The 27362-nt window shown below is 33.9% G+C and overlaps 1 protein-coding gene and 1 long non-coding RNA gene across 2 annotated transcripts; both read left to right on the top strand.

The window, feature by feature from the left end:
- The first annotated feature begins 6371 nt into the window (after positions 1-6371).
- On the top strand, positions 6372-7192 carry LOC128668238 (uncharacterized). Its single transcript, XM_053740710.1, has 2 exons — positions 6372-6537; positions 6610-7192. The coding sequence occupies exons 1-2, from the start codon at positions 6521-6523 to the stop codon at positions 7106-7108; spliced, it is 516 nt and encodes a 171-aa protein (XP_053596685.1). The 5' UTR covers positions 6372-6520; the 3' UTR covers positions 7109-7192.
- An 18623-nt stretch (positions 7193-25815) lies between these two features.
- On the top strand, positions 25816-26880 carry LOC128668260 (uncharacterized). The gene is made up of 3 exons (XR_008404015.1): positions 25816-25993; positions 26517-26692; positions 26799-26880. It is a non-coding gene; the product is annotated as an uncharacterized LOC128668260 (long non-coding RNA).
- The last annotated feature ends 482 nt before the right edge of the window (positions 26881-27362 follow it).

Here is a 27362-nt window from a genome sequence, read left to right as displayed (position 1 = left end):
CTCTGGATCTCAGAGAGATGCGGGAGCAGGCGAAAGCAGCTACAAGAGTTGAACAGGGAAAGCAGAAGGCCAGGTTTGACGCCAAGCGGTCTAAACCACCACAGTATGCTGTCGGCGACATCGTTGTGGTTGCTACCAATCCAGTTGCGACTGGACAGAGCAACAAATTAGTCGCCAAGTCCAAGGGTCCATTCAAGGTCACCGCAGTGCTGCCCAATGACCGGTATGAGGTCCAAGACCTGCGGGAGCTGTGGAAATCCAGGGGACAAAAGACTGTCATAGCGGTTGACAGGATGAAAAGATGGATATCTTTCAACGCACTGGAATAAATTAAGGTGAGATTTTGATTTTAATCAATGTTTGTAGTTTGCAGGTCTCAGAAACGCGCCTTTGGGTCATGTAATAGGCCAAGAAGGTCGACCAGAGTAACAGCTCGTATTCTGGCGTTGAGGATCCATGACGGGTCTCCAGGATGCTCGATGGTGGGCTGACCTCTAGGGACAAGCAATGAGTTGCGTCGTCCGGGTTCAGTTACCGTGTTGGTCTTTCTAAGAACTCCGAACCACTGGGTCAATTGGACAAGGCAGTGGATGTTCGATCTCACCTACTGCCAAGTCGGGAACCTCTAGAGCCCATCAGCTTGTCACTGATGGGAGGAACCATGGAAGTTCTCGGCCAGTCAGGCACGACTAATTTTGCCAAGTTTGGGACCTTTGAGAGCTCGTCAGCTTGTCACTGATGAGAGATACTATGGAGGTTCCAGGCCAATCAGGCACGACTAATTTCGCCAAGTTTGGGACCTTTGAGAGCCCGTCAGCTTGTCACGGACGGGAGATACTATGGAGATCCCAGGCCAGTCAGGCGTGGACTGTTTTACCGAGTCAGTTGTTCTCTTAGTTCCTGGCCACTGGTCATGGCAGATTCGGAGGACGCTGGCCTGAGGTTGGACCAGTTGGCCGTTAGTTAGAGAATGTCATGCTGGGCTTCAGTCAATAGCCTTCAGGGACGGACACTCTAGCGCGAGGCCCAGACAACTCAGTACGTGTATACCTAACTGAGGTCTCGTCTTGAACAGGCATCCGTGAACCAGACCGTTTGGTAAAACGGGGGATTTCACGGGGTAAGGCCCTGGAATGGTTGAGAATCCCATTTTTTCCTGCCTCCAGGCGCCACCTGGTCACTATCGCGGGTCGATTCATACTCTTGGAAAGAACTGATCACTCTGACTAGAGGAGTGTGGATTGAGCGGTGATAGTAACCTTCTTGTAGTTTTATTTTCCTGATCAGGTCATTAATGAGAATTTGCCTGTATGAATTTTTCAGATCCAGGTAGTCAAAGCCGAGGACGGTTTAGGTGGTCAGGAAAGGCCGATTGTGGGAGTATTTTTCCACACTCAAAAAAATTTCCGTCAACCACCGTACTCTTTGGGTCATAAAATCCCTACCCCGGCATTCAAGGGGCTCATGACGTCACGGGAGTCCAAAACCAACTCTAAGTCTTAGAAAAAGCTAACACCCTCGAGAGCAAAAGGGCATGAGGCAGATTTTCCTCAGCCATCGTGAGGCTCACACCACCAGCTAACAACACTGGCCCCGTTTATCATTCATTTTATTGTTTCATCGTGATTGCGGAGTACTGTCTTGACACATATATATATTTTTGGATTTAATAAATTGTATCACATTATCGGTAACTACACTCTACGGGTTTTATCAATTTTTGTGGAAATCAGTTAACATTAATCGAACATTGTAAAGAGTGTAGTTATAAACTTAAATAAACTACTAATACAACGAAATAGACTACTACATATATTGAATTTGTTTTAAAAAATCAAGATTATGACATGGCAACATAATATAACTTACCTGAAAACATCTTATTTATTAATAGAAACAAGTGATGGCGATATACGCATATAGAATAATCTGATACAAATACACACACAAAATTTTTCATTCACCCTAAGAAAATTTTTACCACGTCATGAATTTTTCTAACTCGTTCTAAATTCATCAACGGATCAGCCCGGTCACATATTAAAAAATCCATCATGTTAGTAATCATCGTCAGAGACTATGAAAAAATAAAAAATTTAATAAATGACAATCAAAATAGAGCCTACTCAGAAGAACATAAATTAAAAAGAACCTACACAAATATCCACACCATTCGATAATAAATTAAAGTATTCTTTTACACAAAATTCATTTTTCTTTAATAGTTTATTAAATATTTTTAATAGTCCAATGGATAGTGTTATGATTTTTTCAAGCACCTACTATTTTTTTGTTTAAAATCTCTTTAGAACAGCACACACTAATTATGCACTCTAAATAACTAACGAATTAGATAATTTCAACTTAAAAAAAAACTTTTTTCTTTACTCGGAATAACTTTTAGTTTTTTTACCGATCTTTCTAATTGCATACAGAACAGAAGAGTAATGCTGAATGACTCCACTTGAATATCTTCTATAGCATCACAACTAAGACCATAAAATCAAAACAATAAATATACAGAGTGATGATTAAAATTAAATGCATGTTCCTTTATAACGTTAGTTTATTGAGATGTATTTCTTAAATCATTTGTTTATTACATTCTTTACAATTTTTAATCAACTGAACTTCATTGAAAAATTCATCATAGTCTACTGCTGTAGGATTATAATGATTATAGCAGGGTTTGTATCCGATTATGTCTCTATCATTTTTCATAGCAATCGCAAATTTTTCCCAAACCTTATCGATTTTATCAGAAGCAAATTGTATAATAAAATTTTTCGGCAGCATATTAATATCCTCTGCTTTCATTTCTTTAATATTTCTTTTCAACTTATAAAAAATTTTTATAGACCTTTCTAGTGATGGTTCTCCAATATAATTCTTTATATACTACTTTTTCAGAATTTTGACGTTTTCTAAAGCACAACAACAGTTACTAGTTAATTTAAAGATTTTATGATCATCACATATTGATAATTTTTTATTTTTATTCTAGGACAACCCAAATTTTCTAAATTAATAATGGTCTTAATAGGTCCAATAATTTGACGTAGCCAGTTTTTTTCTCATCGTCTTTTACGTAAATATATTCGTGATTCTTAGTTCTAGACTTCATTACAGCATCCAAATTATTGTAGGGTAAATCACCAGCATTCCAAGTAATTCCATGATGGTAATGTGTTAGCCAGCCATTTAATCGTTCATGATGTTGAGACAATAATTCCCAAGCGTAAGGTGGTTTAAACAATACGTGTGATGTTTCTTCAACATTAATTGTATTTTTCAATGTTATAGAAGCGAGTTCATTTATAATGAAATTATTTTCAGCTCCTCTGAAACCTTGCACGTCTAATAAAATTTCCATCTTTAAAACACCGTATTAATAAGATTTACAAGAAGAAAGTAATCAATTAATGCTAATATTCTGACTAAAATAGTATTTTTTATTATATTATGAAAACTTTGCATCCAATCAGATTCTTCGAATTGAAAATATTGTTATTCTCTGCTTAGTATCTGTCATCACCTTCGCCAATGATTATTCTTATTTAATTCTCAGAAGAAATAAATATTGCTGCATAGTATATGTCATTTGTATTGATAATGTTAATAACATTATAAATAAAAAACTTTACGTATTTCAATAACTATAGCCAATGAGCTGATAGTTGAATAGATGGCGTGCTCATAATATCACATGACGCAGATGATTTGAATAATAGAAAAAAAATTTATGGTGATGGTCATTTGTTTTTCTTTTTAACGAACGATTAGTAAGCCTCTGCCTCAGTAGATGGCGTCAAGAACAGCGCGCAAAATCATGAGAATCACATATAGTATTAGAAGATTTTCAAATCGATATCAGTTTCATCATGGATTCTACCAAAGATTTAACACTTACTCAGGCCATAAGAAACTTGATAATGACAGTAGCTGAAGCATATGATGAACTTTATCAAAGCGGTTCGGTAAATAATGAAGTATCTTTAAGATGGGCAAACATTTGTATTGATAATATTGATTATTTTGATTTAATATTGTCAGATCCGCGCTCTAGTGTTCACGAGAAACAGCGTGTACAAGCAAACATTTTACTTTTGTATTGGTACAACGAAAGGTTTCTGCAGTTAAGTGGACAAGTTATTGGTGGTGATTTGAATGACAGAAATTTAATACAATGGCAGGACTTAGAAAATGCTTTCCAAAATCGTATTAAAACTGGCTGCATAGTAAATCTCGGTCACACTGACTTACGTGAATTTTTAAAAGATGCCAAAAATATTGTGCTGGATAAAATTCAAAATATTTTAAATGAAGAAGGGAGCCTCAAAGTGAGTACTACACTACTGAGTAATTTCCAAAATATTAAAAGTGATGCGACTATAGAAAAATCCAAATCATTTAAAACCAAAAGTGATAAAATTCTATCCGCAACATCAGTTAATGATTGGTTCGATAATAATGTCTACGACAATCTGCTGAAAAAAATAGAAGAATTCAATGAAAAAGATTCAGGTTGGAGTTTAAATAAAATAATTAATCCTAACTGTTAACATTTCAAGGAATGTTTTGAACCTATTTTTTTTTTTTTTACAAGATCTTTTTGTCTCTGACTTATAATTAAAATATTTTAAGATACGTGCCTCTGCAAGCTGGTTATTCTACATTCATCAAGCTCTCAAAACATATTCGAGACAAAAAAGCAGTGCTGAATATTAATAATTATGATGAGTATTGTTTTTTGTGGTGTATCAACGCTGCTATATAACCACATACGCCTGCGAATCCAGAAATGACATCATCTTATCCTTATTTCAGCACAGTGTTAAATTATCGAGGTATTCAATTTCCAATTCAACTAAAAGACATAAGTACTTTCGAAAAACTTAACAATTTATCAATAAATGTTTATGGTTTAGAGTCAGATTTTGTGAAAAGAAAAAAAATAAGTCTAATGGTATTGTACCATTATATTTAAGCGATAATATTAATTCAGATAAAACAACGATTCATCTGTTAATGTTGGAAACTAATAATAGTAATGGAATTGATGACAATCCTAGCAATTATAGACCTGTATTTCATTTTGCTTGGATTAAAAATTTTTCACGTTTATTTAAGAGTTAGTTGAGTCAATCTCATACTAAGTTATTTTTTTGTGATCATTGCATCTGTCATTTTAAGCATGAAACTGCTTACATGAAGCATCAACTAGATTGTGTTAAGTATAATAAAGTTAGAATGAGATTACCAGAAAATGAAGATAAAATTATGCGATTTAAAAATTATAAATTTAAAGATTCAGTGCCCTTTGTCGTTTATGCTGATATTGAGTGTACTCTCAGATCTGAGTCTGATGAAATTCAAAAGCATGCCCCGCACAGTGTAGCTTTTTATATCGACTGTAGTTATGATGATTCATTATCTAAAATTTGAAATAAATCATTCTGCTGATTGCATTAAATGGTTTGTCCAACATTTGGAAATTTTAGGTAGAAAACTTCATAGTATTATAAAAAATGATGTTAAAAAAATGAATCCACTTGGTGCTGCGGAAGAAAATTATCATAAAACATCAAAAAACTGTCACATTTGCCGTAAGCCGTTTATATTTGTCAATGAAATAAGATGTTACGATCATTGTCATTTTACTGGTAAATATCGAAGTCCTGCACATAATTCATGTAACTTAAACTATAAACAATCTCACACTATCCCGGTAATATTTCATAATCTATCTGGTTATGATTCACATTTCATAATAAAATCTTTAGTATCAGTTTTCAATGGTGCATTTACAATTTTACCGGTAAATAAAGAAAAATACATATCTTTTACTAAATCTATCAAAAATACAAATGTTGAGTTAAGATTTATTGATTCATCTCGTTTCATGGCTTCTAGTATAGAAAAATTAGCATCATATCTTAGTGATGATGATAAAAATATAACACAGCATTTTTATCCCGATTCTAAGAAATTTAAATTAGTTACACGTAAAGGTGTATTTCCATATGAGTATATCGACTCAATAGAAAAACTTGATGATAAGCAATTACCTGAAAAAAAATTATTTTATTCTAAACTTAATGATGAGAGTGTGTCTGATGATGATTATAACCATGCTCAACATGTTTGGAATAAATTCAACATTAAAACAATTGGCGAGTATTCAGACTTATATTTAAAAACAGATGTCTTATTATTAGCTGACATATTTGAAAATTTCCGTAAGAGTTGCAATGAAACATATGAGTTAGACCCTTTACATTATTATACTGCTCCGGGACTTGTTTTTGATGCTACGTTGACGCACACAGGCGTCGAGCTAGAATTATTAGACGATCCAGAAATGATTCTGTTTACAGAAAAAGGTATCAGAGGTGGTGTATTGCAGTGTGTTAATCGTTATGCTCGAGCTAACAATCGTTTTATGGGAAATGATTTTAATCCAAATTTAGGTGAATCGTACTTGATGTATTTCGATGTAAACAATCTATGAGGAGCTGCAATGCGTATGTCTTTACCGTAAGGATCATTTGAATGGGTAGAAAATTTTGAATGCACACAAGATAATATTGAAACTCTTTTTAATTGTAGTGAAACTGAAGGATTTATTTTAGAGGTGGATTTGAATTATCCAATAGAATTACATGTTCTTCATGAAGACTTACCATTGTGTCCCGAACATTTTGTACCTCCTGACAGTAAGCAGTCAAAATTAGCGACAACCTTATATCCAAAAGAAAAATATATAATTCATTTTAGAAACTTACAGCAATGTCTCGAGCTAGGTACGGAGCTTGTCAAAGTTCATCGAGTTTTAAAATTTAAACAATCAGCATGGTTGAAACCTTACATTGACAAAAATACTAACTGTAGAAAAAATGCCAGAAATGAATTTGAGAAAAATTTTTATAAATTGATGAATAACGCGGTTTTCGGAAAGACAATGGAAAATGTTAGAAAGCACACAGACGTTAGATTAGTAAATTCATGGACTGGTAAACATGGTGCTAAGAGTTTAATTTCAAAACCTAATTTCCATAGTTTAAATATTTTTGATGAAAATATGGCAATTGTTGAAATGAAAAATTAAAATGTATACTTTAATAAGCCAATTTATGTTGGTTTCAGTATTCTCGATTTATCAAAGATTTTTATTTATGATTTCCACTATAATTATTTTAAAAATAACTTCAAAAATGATAAATCAAAATTATTGTACACTGACACCGATAGTTTAATTTATGAATTTTAGGTTCCAAATATTTATGATATCGTCAAACGTGATATCCAGAAATTTGATACTTCAGATTATCCGGAGAATAATGTTTACGGTATTCCTTTGAAGAATAAAAATGTTATAGGTCTGATGAAAGATGGAATCAATGGAAAAATAATAAGAGTATACTGGCTTAAGAGCAAAACTATATGCGTTTAAAATTTTTAATGATAATCAAGCTAAAAAAAGAGCGAAGGGTGTTAAGGGTTCAACTTTAAGGACTATCATGTTTGATGATTTCAAAAATTGTCTTTTCGAACATATTAATGTAACAAAACATCAATACTTAATAAGAAGCCGCAAACATAAAGTTAAAACTATTAAACAGATTAAGTTAGCACTAAGCTGGAATGATAATAAGAGAAAATTAATTGATGATTCAATGGATACTTTACCTTGGGGATACAAAGAATCAAAAACTACTAGTGATGATGATGATGATAAAATGATTATTGATTAGAAACAAAATTACAAATTATAAATTTATTGTAAATAATTAAGTATTTGCGGTTTATAAATTAATGTGTTGTAAATATTTAAGTTGTTTTATTCATTTTTATTTTAACACGCATATGAAAATTTTTACAGGTCTGATTTATTAATCCAGCTATTGTGTTTAGTATCAAAACCAAGCCACTTAATGTACAATTTGTTTCCACGTTTTTTAATAATTTTTTCAACTAAATACACATCAGGATACTTTACTTTGCTCAGCTCCTCCTCATAGAATCCACCTTCAATTGGTTGATCTTGATAATCCACTAGTTTGTATGTCGTAGGATTAGTTTTGTAACAGGGAATTTTGAATTTTCCGCGCTCAGTTGCCGTGATTTTCTATCATGTGCGCGGTCGATATAATCTATCACTGCCCCAGGGTTATCCAGGGTAGAGTGCGACTGTCGTCCCGCGCGGAAATCGTAGGGGCTTGTCTGTCAGTCCCACTTAGTGATAAGTAGGGGTGGCGAAGTTTCCGGAAGTTGCCGAATTCGCTCGAGTGGGTGTTCAATTATAAGTGAAGAGAAAAACTCAGGCCGAGACACACAACCGGACAAGACGCCGAAAAGTTAAGACGCTCTCCATTATACAGGTAATTAATTAATTATAGACTTGGATTCTTTTGTGGAACCAAGCGATATTTCATTAACTATTATTGATACTAGGCCGTTAGACGGTACCTTTAATAACAATATATTAATTATTTGGAAAAGCAGGTGAAGGAGCCAGCAACGTGATAAAGGAAAGTAATAGGACGCAAAAGACGAGAAATAACAGGAGGAAAGACGAGAGACAACCGGAGGACGCGACGAACGAGACGGTGGAAATATAAAGAGGAAAACACACCACATCAGAAAGTAATCAGGTATTAATTAGATTTATTATTTTAGGCCGAAGCCAGAATATTTATTTAATTCATAATACGTAGTCGTTCGTCGGGGCAATCCGCGTCTAAACCCATAGTCAATAATTAATTAGTTATAAAATTAAATTATTAATAAAAATTAAGCCAGATGGTTGTCTAACCGGGTCCAGGCCCAATTGCCGGGTCCAGGGCGTCGTCTTATAATTCCAGGCCATTGCCGGAATTACATGCGGCGTAGAAATGTCTAGGCCGATCGTGAAGGACGAGCTAGAATTTTTCACATTCTAGTCCGCGTTGTTATAAATTAAATATAAATAAAAAAATTAATAATTAAAGTAAAATAATAATTAAAATTATAAATAAAATTCGTTAATAAAATTATTATAAAAATATACTCAGTACAAAAAGGAAAATCTATAAAGTAAAAGTCGAGTGTCGAGTAACGAAAACGGAGATGAGATTTTGCTAACTAAAACTTAAAATATTAATTCTCGTTAATTTGGATCAGTATTATATTGAAGAAATAATGTTTAGTGGTTGGAAAGGAGTTATACTGAAATTAACTAATTAATAATAATAATTTTTCTTCATACATTAATTAATTAATTTATTAAGTGCGTGGCGGGAATAGCCATTTTAAAGTCAGTGTGAGAGATAAAAGTCCAGGAGACTCAAGTGCAGTGTGTGTGTAGGAAATGAATTTTAAAATGTATAGAATAGTTAATAATTAATTCGGGAGGTAACCGATTTTAAATTGTAAGTCCAAAGGTAGTTGGCAATGATTTTAACTGAGTGTGTGAGAGTGTGTGGTGCCAAGGTAGTGGCAATTTAGTCTTAAGTCGCCAAAGGTAATTGGCAGAATAGTTATAAGGTCTGAAGGTTATAAGGTCAAAAGGTATTAGGTTTAATAGTTATAAGGTTAATAGTTAGAAGGTATAAAGTTATAAAGTTATAAGGTTTAAGGTCAAAGGTTATAAGTGGTGAAAATTATAAGGTTTTAATTACAAGGTTGTGAATTAAATAAAAGTGAATATTGTGATAATAAATAAATCTAGTTTATTTATAAAATTTTCCTCCCTCTTCCTTCTCTTACAATTAAAATTTACACTGACCTTGAGTATTAAGATCCGGTTCTGGAAGACCGTTTAATCCTTCCAGTGGCGCCCTTAAAAAGGTAATTTAAGGACGACCAGAGTAACAGCATAGCCCTGTTATAGTTTTCTGCACTGTCTTGATAGTAAAAATTTCAGTCGTCCAATTTGGTGTATATCCTTTTCTAAAAATATGTTTGTATTTACTTATTCTAACTTTATCACCAACTTAAAATTTAATCTTCCGTTTTTTCGCTGCAACTCAACGAGGTTTATAAATATTCTCTAATATCTGCTTTTCATTTTCAGCAGTTACATTAACAGGTTTCATTTTAATAGTACGATGTTTGGTATTGTTATAAGAATTTACCGATTCTTCCAGCTTATCAATCCACTTATAATTACCACGTGCGGAAAATTCTCGCCACATTTTATTTTTTAGCGTTCGATTAAAACGTTCACATGTTGACGCCTTTAGGTTGCTAAACGTGGAGTATAAATTTATTCCATATTGCTTCATGAGATCCTTGAATTCTTTATTATAAAATTCTTTTCCCTGATCAACATGTAAATTTTTAGGGATTCGCCCTAGTTGCAGGATAGATTTCATAGCTCTTGTGACATCACTGGCACTTTTACTTTTGATAGGAACTGCCCAAGAAAATTTTGAGAAGATATCTATGACTGTAAGTAAGTATTTATAACCTTTATTGGAAGTTGAATACGGTATCATTTCTACTAAATCTTCTTACCAAGTCTCATCCAATCCCCGGATCTCAACATGACGACAATGATAATTTCTGCGAGCCTGTTTGTAAAGCTCATAAGCTATTACTGACTTCTTATCCTCAATTTTTTTTTCTAGTCTATATATTTTCCTCTAACTCTGTGACTTGTTGAATATTATCATATACAGCTTTTTTCAATTTTAGATAATTTTTTTCTAAATTACTAACAGTGGATTCTAATGTTACCACTTGAGCGTGCAAATGTCAAATGACTTCAGCCTGGCCTTTTGTTATCGTATCATATATCAATAACAGCTCTTTTCGAATAAATTCACGTGTAAATTTTACAGATACAGCATCTTTATCTTCTAGTGGATCAACAACGTGACACAATCTCTTGTCTTTCATATCATAATTACCATCAGCAGTTAGTTTAAATCCTCGGCCAGGTCGTCCTGGTGGACCAACTATTCCTACACCTGATGGTAAAGCACGTCCAAAAATATCAATACTCTTTGTATAAGTCTATCCACAACAATGGTCAGTATTTGAATGACAAGAAATATTTATATAAGAGCTTAATGAATAATATCAGTCTCTCGTAACTCTTCGATAATTGAAACTATTTCATTGGTATGACTCGGATTACCAGCTCCTTAAGAAGCCATGAGAAGACGAAGACGATCAAGCAATTCATTAGGATCATCCCAATATACATAGTCTATGGGTGTTTTCTTCTTTCTTGCTATCATTAAATTTGGTATTCTCCTTCCGGATGGATAATACGTAATCATACTTAATGAGAAAATCAGCAATATAATTATCAAATTTTGGGGTTGAATCTATAAAAATATCACCATAGACCTTGTAGTGTTTCCTGTAGGTATTAGTTTTTTCAGGAATTTCAAAGTATTGCTTTCGGTCATTCTGTGTGACAAGCGAGTCAATAGGTGACTTTTCAAACAATATTTCTAGTAGCCCAGAAGTCATCGGATACGATTTATCTTGAACAATAATTTTATTATCCTTAAATGCAATATTAGAATCAGCGATAAATAATTTATTAAACTTTCTACGTACACCATACCGTGAATCTATTTCATTACTGAAACTATTGAATTTAGTTAAGTAACTTTTCGATAAACCACTCGTCTTAGCTGGCGTACTTGTTGAAGTAGGTGTTCTCGATATAATTGTCTCATCAAGATTTTTGCTTCTTGCACCTGTATTATTTTAGGAAATTATACTATCGTACAAATTCTCATTATCATTATCATCGTCGTTGTCATGTTCAGTTAAATCTTTTAACGATGAGTTCTCTTGTTTGATCTCTTCTTTAATTTTTTGTTTTGATGTTGGTGGTGATAAGTCTACTAGACTTTGCAAAGGTGTAGCTATTGGTTTAAACATCTCACTCATGGCCTTCTCAGCGGTATCTTTACCCAACTTTAACATTTTATGTTTCTGTCGGATAGCATCGCTAGCCTGAGATATTTTACGCAATATATCCCTTTGCTTTATTATCTCCTCACGCTTCAGGTTGACAGAATCAAGTTTACATTGCGTGTGATGATAATCACTATTTCCTTATTAATTTATACTAATATAAGAATCGAATCCTTTTCTATACCTGTCACTATTTAATTCACTATCTTTGTCAACAACTACAAAAGCATACTTATCATTATTCCAACAAGTCGAGCATAGATCTTTGAATAAGCTGTATGACATATCTGTATTAACATGATCATCATATATATGCTTTAAATTCATCTCATCTTGGCGAAAAAGTACCAAAAAGTTAGTATTATCACGTATCAAATGTTTAGGAATCCTGGTGTACGTTTGACAGAGATAAAAACTATCAATATTCCGGTGACGACCCATACAAAAATATGCTCTAATATGATCTTGTTTTTCACAGGCCACATCATCAAAGATCATTAATGAATTTAGTTTTGCATCTTCGGGTTTTATTACTTCTGCATGCTCACTATACGGGTAAAATCCAATGCCGTTAACTGGTTTAAGTATAGATTCCAAGAACTTGTACTTTGGTTGATTCAGCGACTTTGAGTAGAGATAAATATTTTCAAATCTCAATCCATTAGGTTGTATAATAAGTGAAAGTAAAGCATTTGTTTTTCCACAATATGAAGATTCACAAAATATTGCGCGTAAACTGTTGGGCAATAATGCACCATGCCTTTTATTTTTATTTTCCAACCCGGAACCTTGAAAAATTTTATCAAAATTTATTACCGGTACTTTAGCCTCTTGTTTTTTTAAATCCATGTTGATGGTTCACCATAATGTCACAGACTCAGTTATATAAATATAAGTAGCATCTTTTATATAAATTAAGTTAGTGATTATGTTGCTATGATGGAGTGCAGACGTAAAAAAATTTGTGGTAAAGGTTTACTTAACAGGATCATCAATGAGCTACCCGTTGAATTACATATACCGGGATATCAGTACTGGGGACCAGGTACAAAGTTGACTGAAAGGTTAGCTCGTGGTGATCCTGGTATCAATCCTTTAGATGCTGCATGTAAAGAACACGATATTGCGTACTCACAGAATCGTGAGAATTTAGAAGCACGATACGCAGCTGATAAAATTCTTGCTGAAAAAGCCTGGTAACGTGTAAAAGCGGGAGACTCAACTTTTGGTGAAAAAGCTGCCGCTCGGAGTGTAAATAAAATTATGAAAATGAAGCGAAGATTCGGAAGGGGTTTAAAGAAAAAGGGAGTGAGGGTAAAGAGGGTGAAAAAGACGGGAAAGGGAATGAAAAGGAGGGAGAAGCGGGTGAAAAGTAGGGGTAAGAGAATGAAAAAACCTCAAGTTGCATTGAGAAAAATTGTAACGGCAGCAAAAAATTATATACATCCTGGGGATAATCCAATAAAATCAGCTCTTCAAGGTGCTCGTCAAGAGGTTAAAAAATGTGGCGAAAAAAATAATATTAGGTTCCCTCGTGTATTGCCTGTACCATCAAAAATTGGTGGAGTACTTCCATTTCTCATACCCCTGTTTACTGGTCTTAGTGCTACAGGAGCATTAGCTGGCGGTGCAGCCGGAATAGCGAAAGCCGTTAATGATGCGAGTGCTGCTAAACAACAGTTAGAAGAAAGCAAACGTCACAATTCTAAAATGGGAGAAATAGCTATGGGTAAAGGATTATATTTGAAGCCTTACAGACGTGGAATGGGTTTATATTTAAGACCATATCGTGTTGGTAAGGGAGTTAAAAATGTAAAAAAAAAAAACTAGTAAAGCTACCGCACCGGGCACTCACAAATATCGATTTATTGAGATATGCTAAAGAAATGAAAATTCTGTACTTTCGAGGTGTTTTCATGCGAAATGATTTACCAAAATCGGGTCCTAATAAATACGAAGCAGCTATTGTAAACCTTGATGATAAAAATAGACCTGGAACGCGTTGGGTGGCATACAAGAAAATAGGCAATAGAGTAATTTATTTCGATAGTTCTGGTAATCTGCAACCACCTAAGAATCTTATGGAATATCTCGGTGTTGGTAGCGTAAAATATAACCACAAAAGATATCAAGAGTTTGATACAATTATCTGCAGTCATCTTTGTCTTAAGTTTTTAAACGATCAACTATAAATTAATGGTATTCAAATTATAGTATATCAGTCATGGCTGAGTCATTTACATGTAACAATCGGTACACCTGAGTCACCACTCAACTGAACCTTAAGATCAGTAATTTTTCCGTTAATTTTTCTTTTTATATATATATATATATATATATATATATATATATATATATATATATATATATATTATAAGGATTAACCTGGAGAATTCGTAGCACACTCACCAAAGATACAATAATACAGGGGTATCCGTACATACGTATATGTGCACGAGTTTTGTACATATGTGTGTGTTATGTATGCGTACGTTGACCATACATAGATATCTATGACGTATTTTGGGCTTGCTCTGAATTCCCACAGAAAGGTATGCGAGTATGAGCGGTCAAGTTACAAGAGAGAGAGACGTAGATAAGAACAAGCAACTAGAAAATAGTACGTCTTTCCTTCTCTATGCACAGCTGCACCACTACGGCCGATCCCTTATGAAGAATCCACCGACTCAATGTCTTCCAGATGTCCCACGAAAAGATTTCTCTGAATCTTCCGCGGCCGCGAGTCCCTTGTCATCATAAAAGTCACCGAAAAGGGCTCAATAAATTTGTCAAAACATTTCCCTGTTCTAGTTCGACTCAAATTTTTACGACCTTTCTATTTTAACCATCTGTTACCAATGGGCCTCACGTCTCCCGCGGATCCTTACTATTTCTTTTCCAATGTAGAAATCTATCTCTAATTTTATTTTATTTTTAATTTTTAATTGCATTTCTCAGAAGTGTCCAAAATATCAGTAATAAATGTCACTATATATTTTGGAGAAACATCGTTTTTACAGAGTCTCACGGTCTACCGCGGATTCTTACTTTTCCCTTTTCCACCATAGGAAGCTCTTCTATTTTAAATTTTAATTACATTTCTCGGAATCACCTAAAATATTGATAATAAATGTCATCATAGACACGCAGTCTCTAAAAATTTATATGGTCCCCCACAGAACCTCTCCGTTCCTTCACCTATCACTAAAGATTTTTCATCTCAATTTTGTATTATTTTTAAAATTATATTTTCCTAGAGTATGTAATATATCGATCATAAATGTCATCATATATTCATTACTTTATTTTTAAGCAGTACACCACGGACTTATTTTTCTATTTACATCCTGTTTACTACAAAATTCCAAGAACTCCCGTAATAAAATGTCATTCTCAGCTGTCTAAAAGAAATCAAACCCTTATATATTATTGTCTTCTTCGTCTTTAACCTATGCAAGAGGCATCTTCGGCCCCACTTTTCCTTCACACTTTTTCATATAAAAACCCCGGAAAAACAATCAAAGTCAGTCATTACCGCCGCAACTAAAACCCTTGTCGGATCTATCCGCGAGTAAGAATCCAAAATTCGTTCTCGTGACGCTACACGCCTAGGCAATCGGGGGTCCTAGATCGATAATCGGATTCATCCACGAGTAAGACTCACTGAGTCGATTTCAAAATTCGTTCTCGTGACGCTCCACGTTTAGGCAATCGGGGGTCCTAGATCGATAATCGCAACTCGATTCTTTTATTTAAAATATAATTTACGCGACTTGAATTTTATTCTTAAAACCTTTCCTCGTGAGGTCCTACGCCTAGGCATCTGGACTCCTAGGTTGGATACCTAGAGTAAAATCATTTGAGTTCGCGATAAAATTAACTAAACTCTTTTACGTGACGTCCACCGCTTAGGCAATCGGAGTCCTTGTTCGGGAATAGTTAATACTTCTTAGAAAAATCATTTAAAGAATATATATATATATATCATCGTAAATTCACTAGAAAGCAAAGCCGGCCTATCGGTTCAGCGTGCATAGCATTCTCGTGAAAAGATTTAATCTGTAAATCTCGATAAAACCGTAAAAACATTGTAAACTCCTGTGTACACAAGATTCAAATTGGTGAATATGAAGTGAGTGTGTGTGCAGGTATATCAACCCATTGGGGTAAGTTCATTATTATAATATTTTGTAAAATTAAATCTGTCAATAAACTACACATGTTTTTTTTTGTATACATTTGTCTTTTTATTTACTGTCCTTTTCTCTGGCATTCGAGTGCTGGTAATTTAAGTCATAGTAACTCTAAAGTAAGACAGAGAAAGAACACGGTCTTCTCGAGGGCCCATATTCATCGACCCAATATCCCTCTTGCTTAGAAAATCCCTGACCTACCCTAACGCCACGCAGGTCATTGAACGGGACCTTCTATAGTACATCCGCTCGGTACAAATAGACAAATAAGTTGTAAAGTAACACGAAATTATAACATTCTTATATCAGCCACGTGACTGTAATTCCTTGGTTGGATGACAGAATAAAAATAATTTCATACATTAATCTATTAATTAATAATCGGTGCTTAAATCCCTATATTCTCACACTAACCACGTGAGGTTCAATCGAACTCCTTGGCTGAGTTATAGAAAGGGGAAAATCGGCATTCTGATATTAAATAATAGGTTCAAAATTACCCTTTCACCCGTCGCCTTCACTCACTTCAATCGTGGCATACATTAACGTTGTCGGGTACATCCTCGGTGTTGGAGGCCAATTATTTTTCTCCAATTGAGTTGTCACCGAAAAAAAATTATGTTCTAGGATTGATAGAATTATTAACATTTAATTCAATACCTAACATTGATGAGGGAGCTAACAAATTTTATGTAATCTCGCCACCTGTTAAAAAGCAAAGAAAGAGAGATGTGCAGGGTAATAATGTATCAGATGTGGTACCCCGGATTAGGACTGAAAAGGGTGCAGAAATTATTGGTTCAGTTGATGAGAGAGTTGTGGTGATACCTACAGGGAGTTATGAAATTGGTGATATTGAAAAAGTATATACAGAAGACATTACCAAAAGTAAGTATCAGCATAAAAGCAAACGATAATTAATTATGAAGTGAAATCAAATGCGATCAGATTGTAAATTCCATACCTAACGATTCTATTGGTCGGCCTTTGGGTTTTACAAATCGTTTGCTTGAACCAAACAAAACTCACTTATCGAATTTACCGGTGACAATTTTGAAGCTCAACGTTCTCAGAATTGAGTGTAGTATCACGTCTGGAGCCTATATTAATGAATGTAAAGTTCATACTATCCATGAGTTTTTCCCGGGTGTGCCATCAGGATTTAAGATCGTTGAATTACCATCACATATCATTTACCTTCCAGTCTCCGAAGATGCTATACATAATTTAAGACTACGGATAGTAGATCAGGATGGAAATTTAGCAAACTTTAGAGGTGAAACTATAACTATAAGATTACATGTGAAATCTGTTTAATAATAATAATAATAATAATGGGTATTGTACTGGAGACAAAAAGCGGTAGTGGCTATAAAAAGTCATCAACATGGTCAAAGAACATCAGTCACCGGAGACCCTACAAACCGCTAACACATCAGAACATTCAATTTCTCCAGAGCCTAGGATTAAAATTACGTGGAAAATTAAAAAAATAAAAGTTTACTTTTGTTGTTTCGAGTGTACACGAACATGGCGGCGACGGCGACAATCTTAAACATTCAGAAGTCAAGTCACATCAACCGTATGCATCATCAACGTTGAATAACAACGATGAAGTTCGAATTACTATACACAATCAAAATTTATCCATACTTCCAAGTAAAAGTGCATTACATATAATTGGTAAATTTACGAAGACTGATGGTACTGCAGTTGCTGAAACTACGAGACTAGTAAACATGGGAATTTGTCATATGATTAAAGAATTACGTTTATTTATAAATGGTGTTGGAACTGATCGAAATACGAATGTTGGCATTACAAGTCTCATGAAAGGATATTTATCATTTAGCCGCAGTGAATTAAGTGCTTTAGAGAGTGTAGGTTGGCTGTCTAACGACAATACGCAAATAATCGACGCAGCTGGTTATTTTGATATTTTGATACCACTGAATTTACTGAGTTGATTTGCTGAAGATTATCAAAAAATTATCATAAATGTTCAGCTAGAGTTAGTTTTAATCATTTTGAATACAGAAAATGATAAAATTACACTACAAAAATTGAATGGATAGTTCCATACGTCACATTACCAGATAAAGAAAGAATTCAAGTGTTACATTATATTACTGATGATCCATCTATCCCTATTAGTTTTCGAACCTGGGAGTTGTATGAATATTCACTTTTACCTGCAACACCAAGACACATCTGGGCTGGCAAAACATCAACCCAGCTTGAAAAACCACGCTATGTAGTACTTGGTTTCCAATCAGCAAGAAAAAATGCGAGAAAAAATGCTAGTCAATTTGACCACTGTAGCATTAGAAATATAAAATTATTTTTAAATTCACAGAGCTATCCTTATGGAGATCTTAATTTAATGATCGATCAAAATCAGTATGCGCTATTGTATAGCATGTACACAGATTTTCAGTCTTCATACTACGACAAAGAAACTGAACCACTGCTGGCAAAGATAAAATTTTTGGAAAAACGCGCCACTGTGCGTTATTGACTGCTCTAAGCAAAACGAAGCGATCAAGTCTGGACCAGTAGATAGAATTTGAGTCAGCAGTTTTATTTCCACCTGCTTACTGTTGTCACGATTGGAGATCGTGATGGGCGTAGGTACGATATTCGTATAAAGTATAGTGAATAAAAAGGTACTTACATTGATCAAGGACCGATCCTATGACCTGGGCTCACGTGACCAAATGCTCAGTTTATTCTATTTTATATTTAATTCGCGCCCACACAATATTGTTGAAGACAATATTGATAAAACCCAAAACGATTTCCAATTTATTATGTGACTGATCTAATTTCACAATCAAACGTCGAGCGGTAAACGTAAGATTGTGTACCCCCTACTGTGAACTATCGGTCTGAGCGGCTAGACAGGTAGTAAAATAAGGGATAAAGGAAGGTGGGTTGCCGAAAAGCCTCGTGAAGCTATTATCTCGTTGTTAAAGTAAAATTGTCTGATAAATAATGTTTTTCAAATGTTTTATGTTAACGAGTATTTATTTATTAAATGACTCAATATTCTCAAAATACAAAAGGGGTTACGAATGGCAATATAAAGAATAGTAAATATAAAAGCAAATGTTTCATGCATATGGGTTACAATTATTTCAGAGTATATAAAAATAAAAATACCAAACAATGGTTACAATATTCAAAAACTTACCCTAAACAGGTTTTGGTGAGGTGTCAAGACTGTCAGCAGTTACACAGGACACTTATTCACGACGCGTTCTCGCGGTCAATTAATGTGATTTTAAATTTATCGAATTATTTATTTATTTAGTCTACCTTGTTGTATAAGCTTCAATGATTATGCGTTTTTAAATCTCTGTAGGTTAAATTAAAATGAAGGTCTTCGCGCTTTTCGCGGTAAAATAATTTCAATGTATTCAAATTCTTCGCGTCTTCGCGGTAATATAAATTTATAAAATCTTCGCGTATTTTTCGCGGAAAAAATATTTCTAAATATTATTCAAATTCTTCGCATTTATCGCGGTAAAATATTCTTTGATTCTTCACGTTTCTCGTGGTATATTTCAATATAAAAATAATAAAATGAATGAAATTAAATGGATTATAATAAGATGAAGATAATCAATGCTGTACCGGTGCTAAACGGTTGATATTAGTTCACGACTTACAACGATCAAGGACCAATCGTACGATCTGGGCTCACGTGATCGGATGCTATACGCTAATATCGCGTTGATTATGCTTCTGAAGCTAGTAGAAAATAATATACCGATTATACGAGTGCTTACGACGATCAAGGACCGATCCAATGATCTGGGCTCACGTGACCGAATGCTCAATCGGGATATCAATCCTCTAGCCACGAACACCGTCAAGTGTCCGGAGTTCGGTGAGGTTCAGAGTTTGATTCCCAAAAGAACTAATGAGCTAAAGTCCATGGTCTTTTTATATGATCCTCGCATATGAAAAGTGGTGGTAACCAGTTTCCCATACGAGAGGACTCGGACTCGCCCGAAAGTTCTAGGCCCATGCACACGTGTGATCCCTGGGAAACAGATTTTGACTATTAAAGTAGGCTGATGACCTGGCGCCACTCTGTCGCTGAGCATGCTCGTGTAGGAAACCATAAATTTGGAGGTTTCCATTAGCTTTCTCTAATTTCCAAGAATCACATGCAGGTGCGCATGAGTTGGGTGGTCTATAGGTTTAAGATGAAAAATCAAAGAAGACTACCGCTTCTATGCTTAGATTAGTTAAATGGGAACGGATACATAAATTTTAAAAGTACGTTAAGTAAAAATGATGAAATTTCCAGAAAGAGAAATATATAATACGCGTGGTCCATTAGTACAATACGACTTAATTTTAAAGCGTTGACAACGCTCAGGTAGGTATATTTGTCCGGTACGACTTCTGGCGTCAGTAAGTTGGCGTTATACATAAAAAGGTTTACGTACAGGAGGTTTTAGTGTGTACTTATTTTGGAAGAGAGAGAAAAAAAAATTAAAAATTTTTGAATGTAGCAGCCGTGACACTGTCTAGTTATTCACGATCGGATTTTTGAGTATAACCCTATAAGCAGTACTGTAAGAAAATTAATCTAAAAAAAAAATGGTGGTGGAATTTAATTTAACGCCAACGATACATTATATGTTTGCATGAAGTTATGCGTACGAAATAGCTAGAAAAGGTCCATGGGAACAAGCAGCTCGAGATAGAGAAAGATTCAAACGCAGAATAAATAACTTAATCGATATTATTGAACCTATAATGTTAAAAAAATATAATGATATAATGAAAGATTAATAAAAATGTTTAATAGATGAAAAATGTTTTTTATTTAATAGCCTTGAATTATAAATTTAGTTTATAAGAATATTATATAATTTTTAATTAATAATCTTGTACAATACATTTTGCTTATAAGAATATTATATAATTTTTCATATTATTATTTATTCATTTAACATTTAGGGCAATCTTTTCGGTATGGATAAAGCCATATTCCACAGATATCCCAATAACCTCCAGTCACTGGGTAATGATCCATACAAAATAAATAATCGCTTAATTTATCATTGTTCTGTAATTCGAATAATAATTTATCCCACACATGACGCATTTGAGTCCTTGCAAAACGTAGAAGGAAGTGATAATTGAGACACGCGATATCACATTTTTGCATTTTTTTCAAATCAGAAAATTGATAATAAATTTGTACGGATCTTTCGTACGATGGTTCGTTTCCCCAGAAATCCAAAAACCAACGCTTTAGTTGTACATTTTGGCAGGCACATGAATATGTTCTTCGGCGATGAATGCTTTCATATGGACATTTTTCCTTCTGATAGTTATCCACGTTTTCAAATGAATAATGTCTCATTAGTTGAATATCGATTATTGGTGTTAAGTTATCTTCCATAATCTCCGTATTTATCCTGTTGCTTTCCATCGACAAAAAAATAATTTGCTGTGCTCACCAATTTTTTTATTATTTTTAGAAATTGATCGTATTTTACCAGAGTCCCAGTGAATTCCATGGCCACAACCACTCTTATCAACACTTTCTTTTGTGATTACTCCATCGTACTCTAATGGTGGTTGGAAGAGAAAATGTTTACTTTCATATATACCTTGTGTAAAGTTAATATTCGCTATATCTACTACGCACAATTCTTTTACAACGAATGATTTATCAGGCATTTCAAACCCAACGAAATCAATGATGAAATCCATTGTGGCTTATTTTTTTTTTATCGATGCGTTCTGCTAATTTTTCCAACTTTTCAAATTTTTTATACAGTTTTTTCACAGAGTCTTTTAACGCGCAACAGTATGGACACGCTTGCTTCTCACGTTGAGATTTGAAAATATTCCAATTATCTCAAAGAAGATGAAAGTCACGTACAAAATTTTTAATATAGTCCTGAATCGGTTCTTCGAAATAACGTTGTAATAATTCAGCTTCAAACACAGCGTATGGTGGATGATTTTTTATATATTCCAGTTCGTCTTCACTTAATTGATCCATTTAGAGAGAGAGAGCACACACAAACACAAGTGATTCGAAAGAATAAGAATAAACGACTGAAGATAAAGAACTAATAGTCAGCAAAAAGGTTCTTTACTCACACTTAATTGATCGAAAGAACAAGTCAAGACTGGTTAGGATGACGTAATATAAGATTTTTATTGCAAAAATTTACATAAAAAAAAATGCTTCGAATTGCCTTTTTTACGTTTTCTCATTAGCAACGGATAAAATGAAGGCTACACTACCGATAAGCCGCAACGCAGACGCTTTTCAGGAAGTCAACACCCGGTCGCCGATTAAACAGCCAATTACCATACCAGTGGTCGAAAATTGTAGTTATCAACTGTCGGAAACAAAAATAATACGCAAATAGTAGAAAAAAAAAGTTGGAAGAACCAAGATGGCAAACTAGAATGGAGAGTATTCTGGAATTCATTATTATTATGCCTGCTTTACCGGCCGATGGTAAAGGTGAAGCCCAACTCATCAACCGATGGTAAGACAGTCTATCATTGCAATAACGTGCGCATATTCGTTGCCGATGTCAATCATTAATGTCCGCCACCGATATTAAATTCTGATATCTACGGCTAATAGTACATTCTGATATCCACTGCTGATATCACATTTTGATATTCACCGCTGATATCTCATGTTAACATCAACCGCCGACATCACAAATCGACATCCACCGCCGATGACACCATCTGTCAGCGCTCAAGGTAATAATCTTAGTAAAGGCGCTTGTATGCGGTCACTTACCGACGGTCGGTGGAGAAGAATGTAATGTTACCCCCCCCCCCCTCCTCCCATAACTACTTGCAATCAAGCTGCGTTTCCATCCGTAGAAAATGTAACTGCATACATTCAATGTAGGAAAGAAATTTTCCAGAATTATGTGAATTTTAAGTCTTTTAATTAAAATTTCGAAAATCCAGTAAAAAGTAAAATTTTGATGAATCTGACATCCGAAAATTGATGATGAATAAGAAATCGTAAGTTACAAGCTCATACCTTACAATATAAGCAATATATGTGCCAAGTTTCAGATATTGCATCAAAAATTACTTCATTAAAAAGCTGGCTAAAACCATTAGTGGTTTAAAATTCACGTATTTTCCATTCAAAACTTTGGCTGCTGTGGGGCTAGGTTAATATTAAAATTAAGAGCTGTGAATTGATAGGACTTTTTTTTTATTTATTTAGAACCGATTTAGGACTATCGTGAAAAAAAATTCCGAAATACCCAAAATAAGGACCATCCTAATGTATATATATGAGTAGTTTTCACGAATTTGCGAAAATCGTGTCCATACTCAGTTTTGTATATTATTAACGTTGTATTGTAAGTTTTGTATTTTTTCACGTAAACTATACTACTGAGGCTGCTCGTGCCATACTTTACTTAGGTGTTTTAATTTCACAATAACAAATAGCAGGTAACTGAATACTTCAAATATTTTTCCCTCATCGTGTCCCAAACTCAATATTTAAATAATATTATATCATTAATTTATTGTGCTCTATAAATTTGACTAGTTTTGGTAATTTTTTATGTTAGAAATAGTACATTTAACAGTATGTACACTTTTCATTAGGTACCGAGTAAGAAATAATTGGAAAATTCAAGTTTTATATGGGTCAAAAAAAAAATCATTCCCTCACTTTTTTTCTAAAACCTGAATAGACCCTATGGTTTGATAGTCAAGCCGAGCCTTGGCAGCTGACCATTGGCCAATGCCTCAGCCTAGGTTACATTTTTATTTAATATTAAAATTAGCAACTTTACATGCATCTATATACATGTTGTGACGTTATTTTTCGTATGGGGGTCAAATCAAAGTGAACGTCACAAACACCAACTGATTTTTACTGTATTTACGAGCATGGAAACTCAAGACTTAGAATTTAGCGTACAGGTATTAACGATTTTGATACAGATTTTCGATTTAAGTTATAGTTTAAGAATTAAATATGGAGTAACGTTTAGCTACAGTTATAGGTTTTTTGTTAAGAAAAATTATAGTAAAGATTTTGAATCAGAAATAAAATATGGAATATGTGTGAGATTGAAAGTTTGAGATAATGATAAAGTTTGAGTTTTAGTTTACAGTTTGGAATTTTGAGTATGTGGAGAAGTCAGTGTTACCGTGGAGCGGGAATTGAGTTAGTCACCCGGTATCATCTGATGATAGAACTTAGTTCTATCCCTATGAGACTTCTTGGTAGATTGCATAGGTCTAGCTGAAATGTTAGCGCTCCAGTATAAAAGGAATCTGATGGATGCAGATTGGGATCAGTTTTTGAGTTTTGGTTTGGCAGGCCTCAACAGTAATATTGTGACCGTTGCTGTTGTGGAAGCCGTTTGGTCATTTTTAATTGCTTTTGTCTGACAGGCCTCAGAGGACAAGTCATGACCACATGTACCGCTGAGGAAGTCATAGGTCACTTAGTTTTAAGTTTTACGATCCCAGCTGAAGTCTGTTCCAGGAGAGCAACTACCAAGGATATCCATACTCAAGGTCAGGTTTAGTGAGTACGTTTGGTGAGGTATAAGCCTCCAGTTACCGATATAGTAGAGTTTGGAAATTGATTTATGGATTTAGAATATAGAGGTCAGTTATAGATAATGATAAGATTTAGTTTTGGATTTTGGTTATTGAGAAAACAGGAGTCGAAGGAGACCTTCGAAGAGTACGGACGTGAGCATTCAGCTCTGGTCGCTCGAAGCGAGCAGACGTGTCCAGAAATGGCGTTACAGTTCATGGCATTGCGGAAAGCTACAGATCAAGAGTATTGTTACAGAAGTATTAATTAAAACAGTGTAAGACGTTACTCGATATTTTATTCCAGTAGTAATCAGGTATGGAATAATTATTATAATTATCAATAATTAATTGAGTTCGAGTCAGAGTCTTGAGATATGATGCTACTGTTTTAATTAAAGAAAATATTTAAGAACTGAGAGAATTATGAGGATATTGTAACAGTTTAGAGGCATGTTCACGATTTATTGTTAATATTACTTTATAAATAATTATAAGAAATATGTTTAGTTATTAAACCAATTGTCGTCTAATTGACGTCAGAGAGTAATTCCATTATTATTAGATTCATTATTTTGAATTGTTTGTGCGAAGCTACAGGATTTTGTTAACTGTTCAATAGAGATTTTAGATTATTTGTTGTTTAATAAAAATTGCAAATTCACTGATAATCTACATGAATTTGGAATGATGTAACCCGGACCACTCCCTCTCTCCATAAACCTACACACTGAGCGACACCATGGCATACCGTAACTCTGTTTTTAGTTTTCCAGTCTCTGTTTTTGTTTTTGCTTATAAGTTCTGAGCATTTTGTTAAGTTTTAGTTTTTATTTAGTTGCGTGGTTTTGGTGATAATTCCACAGATCAAAAATTATCCGGTTTTAAGCTATTGCATAGCTTCTATCGCGGGCCTTGAGAGCGGGGACCGAATCCAGAAATTCCGTAACGAAAAAACCTCACGCTCCCCACTCCGACGGGCACGGAGGTGTGGCTTAAAGGCCGTGCATCGTCTAACGTCATTTCAGTTCGGCAGTCTTCGACACGGCGTTGTGTGCGTGCGATTAGACGTATTGTACGACTCTACGAAACTCGCACGAATCGAGACGAGTTGCTCCGAAATCGAACGAATACATAAGCAGCTGTTTATGAGAAAGTATATAGGTATATAGGTATTTATGTACAACAGTGAATAGCTGTACTTGAAAAATTTGTGTATAAAGTGTTTTGAATATTAATGAACAAAGTGCATTTATTATTAATGAAGAAAGTCACGAAAAAATAGTGAAAGAAAATGAGTGAGTACTCTATATACATACATTTTATTATTATCACAAATGCAGTATTAATTTTGAATTGAAAATATAATACTGCTATAAAGATAACCTAAGTTTTTGATATTAAAATGAGCGATATTAAAAGTAGCCCTCTTTTATACACACAAACACGTATATACACACACACGCGTATAGTTTAAATTCTCAATTTAGATTATCAATATGTATATATATATATATATATATATATATATATATATATAAATTCATTCTTCATTATGTATATAACAGAAACCATCAAACCAAGCACGTGTACTATTCAGTACCTTTGTTTTTGGTGTATAGATAATGCACATGAATGCCGCGCAGAAAAAGTATATATGATATTATATCTATATAAATGTACATCGCGCGAAATTCGACAATCACTTCTTAATATTGTTATTTTTTTATAAATGAATAATTTTGTTTTGGTGTGTCATTACATTATTTATACCTAATTATTTATACCTATTATTTATACCTAGATATTTTCGTTTTATAGAGAAGAAAAGCGTAAAGAGCTAAAAAGAAAAAAACTAATGCACGTCAAAGGGCATATTATCAGCGTCAGAAAGATTTGAAGAAAAATGAAAAAATAATAAAAACAGTACCAAAATCAAATGCTGAACGTCAAAGGAAATTTTGTCAACATAATGCAGAAAAATCTTACATGGATATGTAATTTGATTTAATAATAATATTTTTTATTTATTTATTTAAAAACAAATTGTAATATATGCTTCAATATTATTTAATTTAACGATTTCATCATTTTTTTTTACAGAAAAAGACGAAAATTGTGCAGTAATGAAGTTTCAATGATAAATATTCTTGAATAACCAACAGCTACTGTAAGATAATAAAACCCACATGTATTGCAAAATAATAAAAATATTCTAAACAATATTAACTTTTTATTTATTTAATAAAAGAAAAATTTGTTTTCTTATCGGTCACCACGCTTAAAAAGTGTAACTTGAATTAATATCAAAGAAAAAGAAATACTGCATAAATAAAATAAATAAATAATTATAATTGCATAAGTTGATACAAAATGCTATGCAATAGCTTTACCGCGGCAGGGTCCGAGTGCCACACGTCTTTTTTTATTTATGCGTGGTTCTAAGATAGTTCCACAGATCAAAAATTTATCTAATTCTTAAGATTTACTGGTTTGGTGATTCCAGTGATAAAAAATTACCTGGCGCCCTGATAATATTGAGACTGGAGGCTAAGGATAGAGAACGAAGTTTGTAACGCAAACGAAATCCGGGCGTATTAACGTATGCTTGAATGGATAGATTTTGCGTTATAATGTATATAAAGAAGACCAGGGTATAACGGTCCA

This window comes from Microplitis demolitor, chromosome 7, assembly GCF_026212275.2.
Source record: "Microplitis demolitor isolate Queensland-Clemson2020A chromosome 7, iyMicDemo2.1a, whole genome shotgun sequence".
In the NCBI taxonomy this organism is placed as follows: domain Eukaryota; kingdom Metazoa; phylum Arthropoda; class Insecta; order Hymenoptera; family Braconidae; genus Microplitis; species Microplitis demolitor.
The sequence above is the reverse complement of the archived record's forward strand: the minus strand, read 5'-3'. Positions and strand labels throughout refer to the sequence as shown.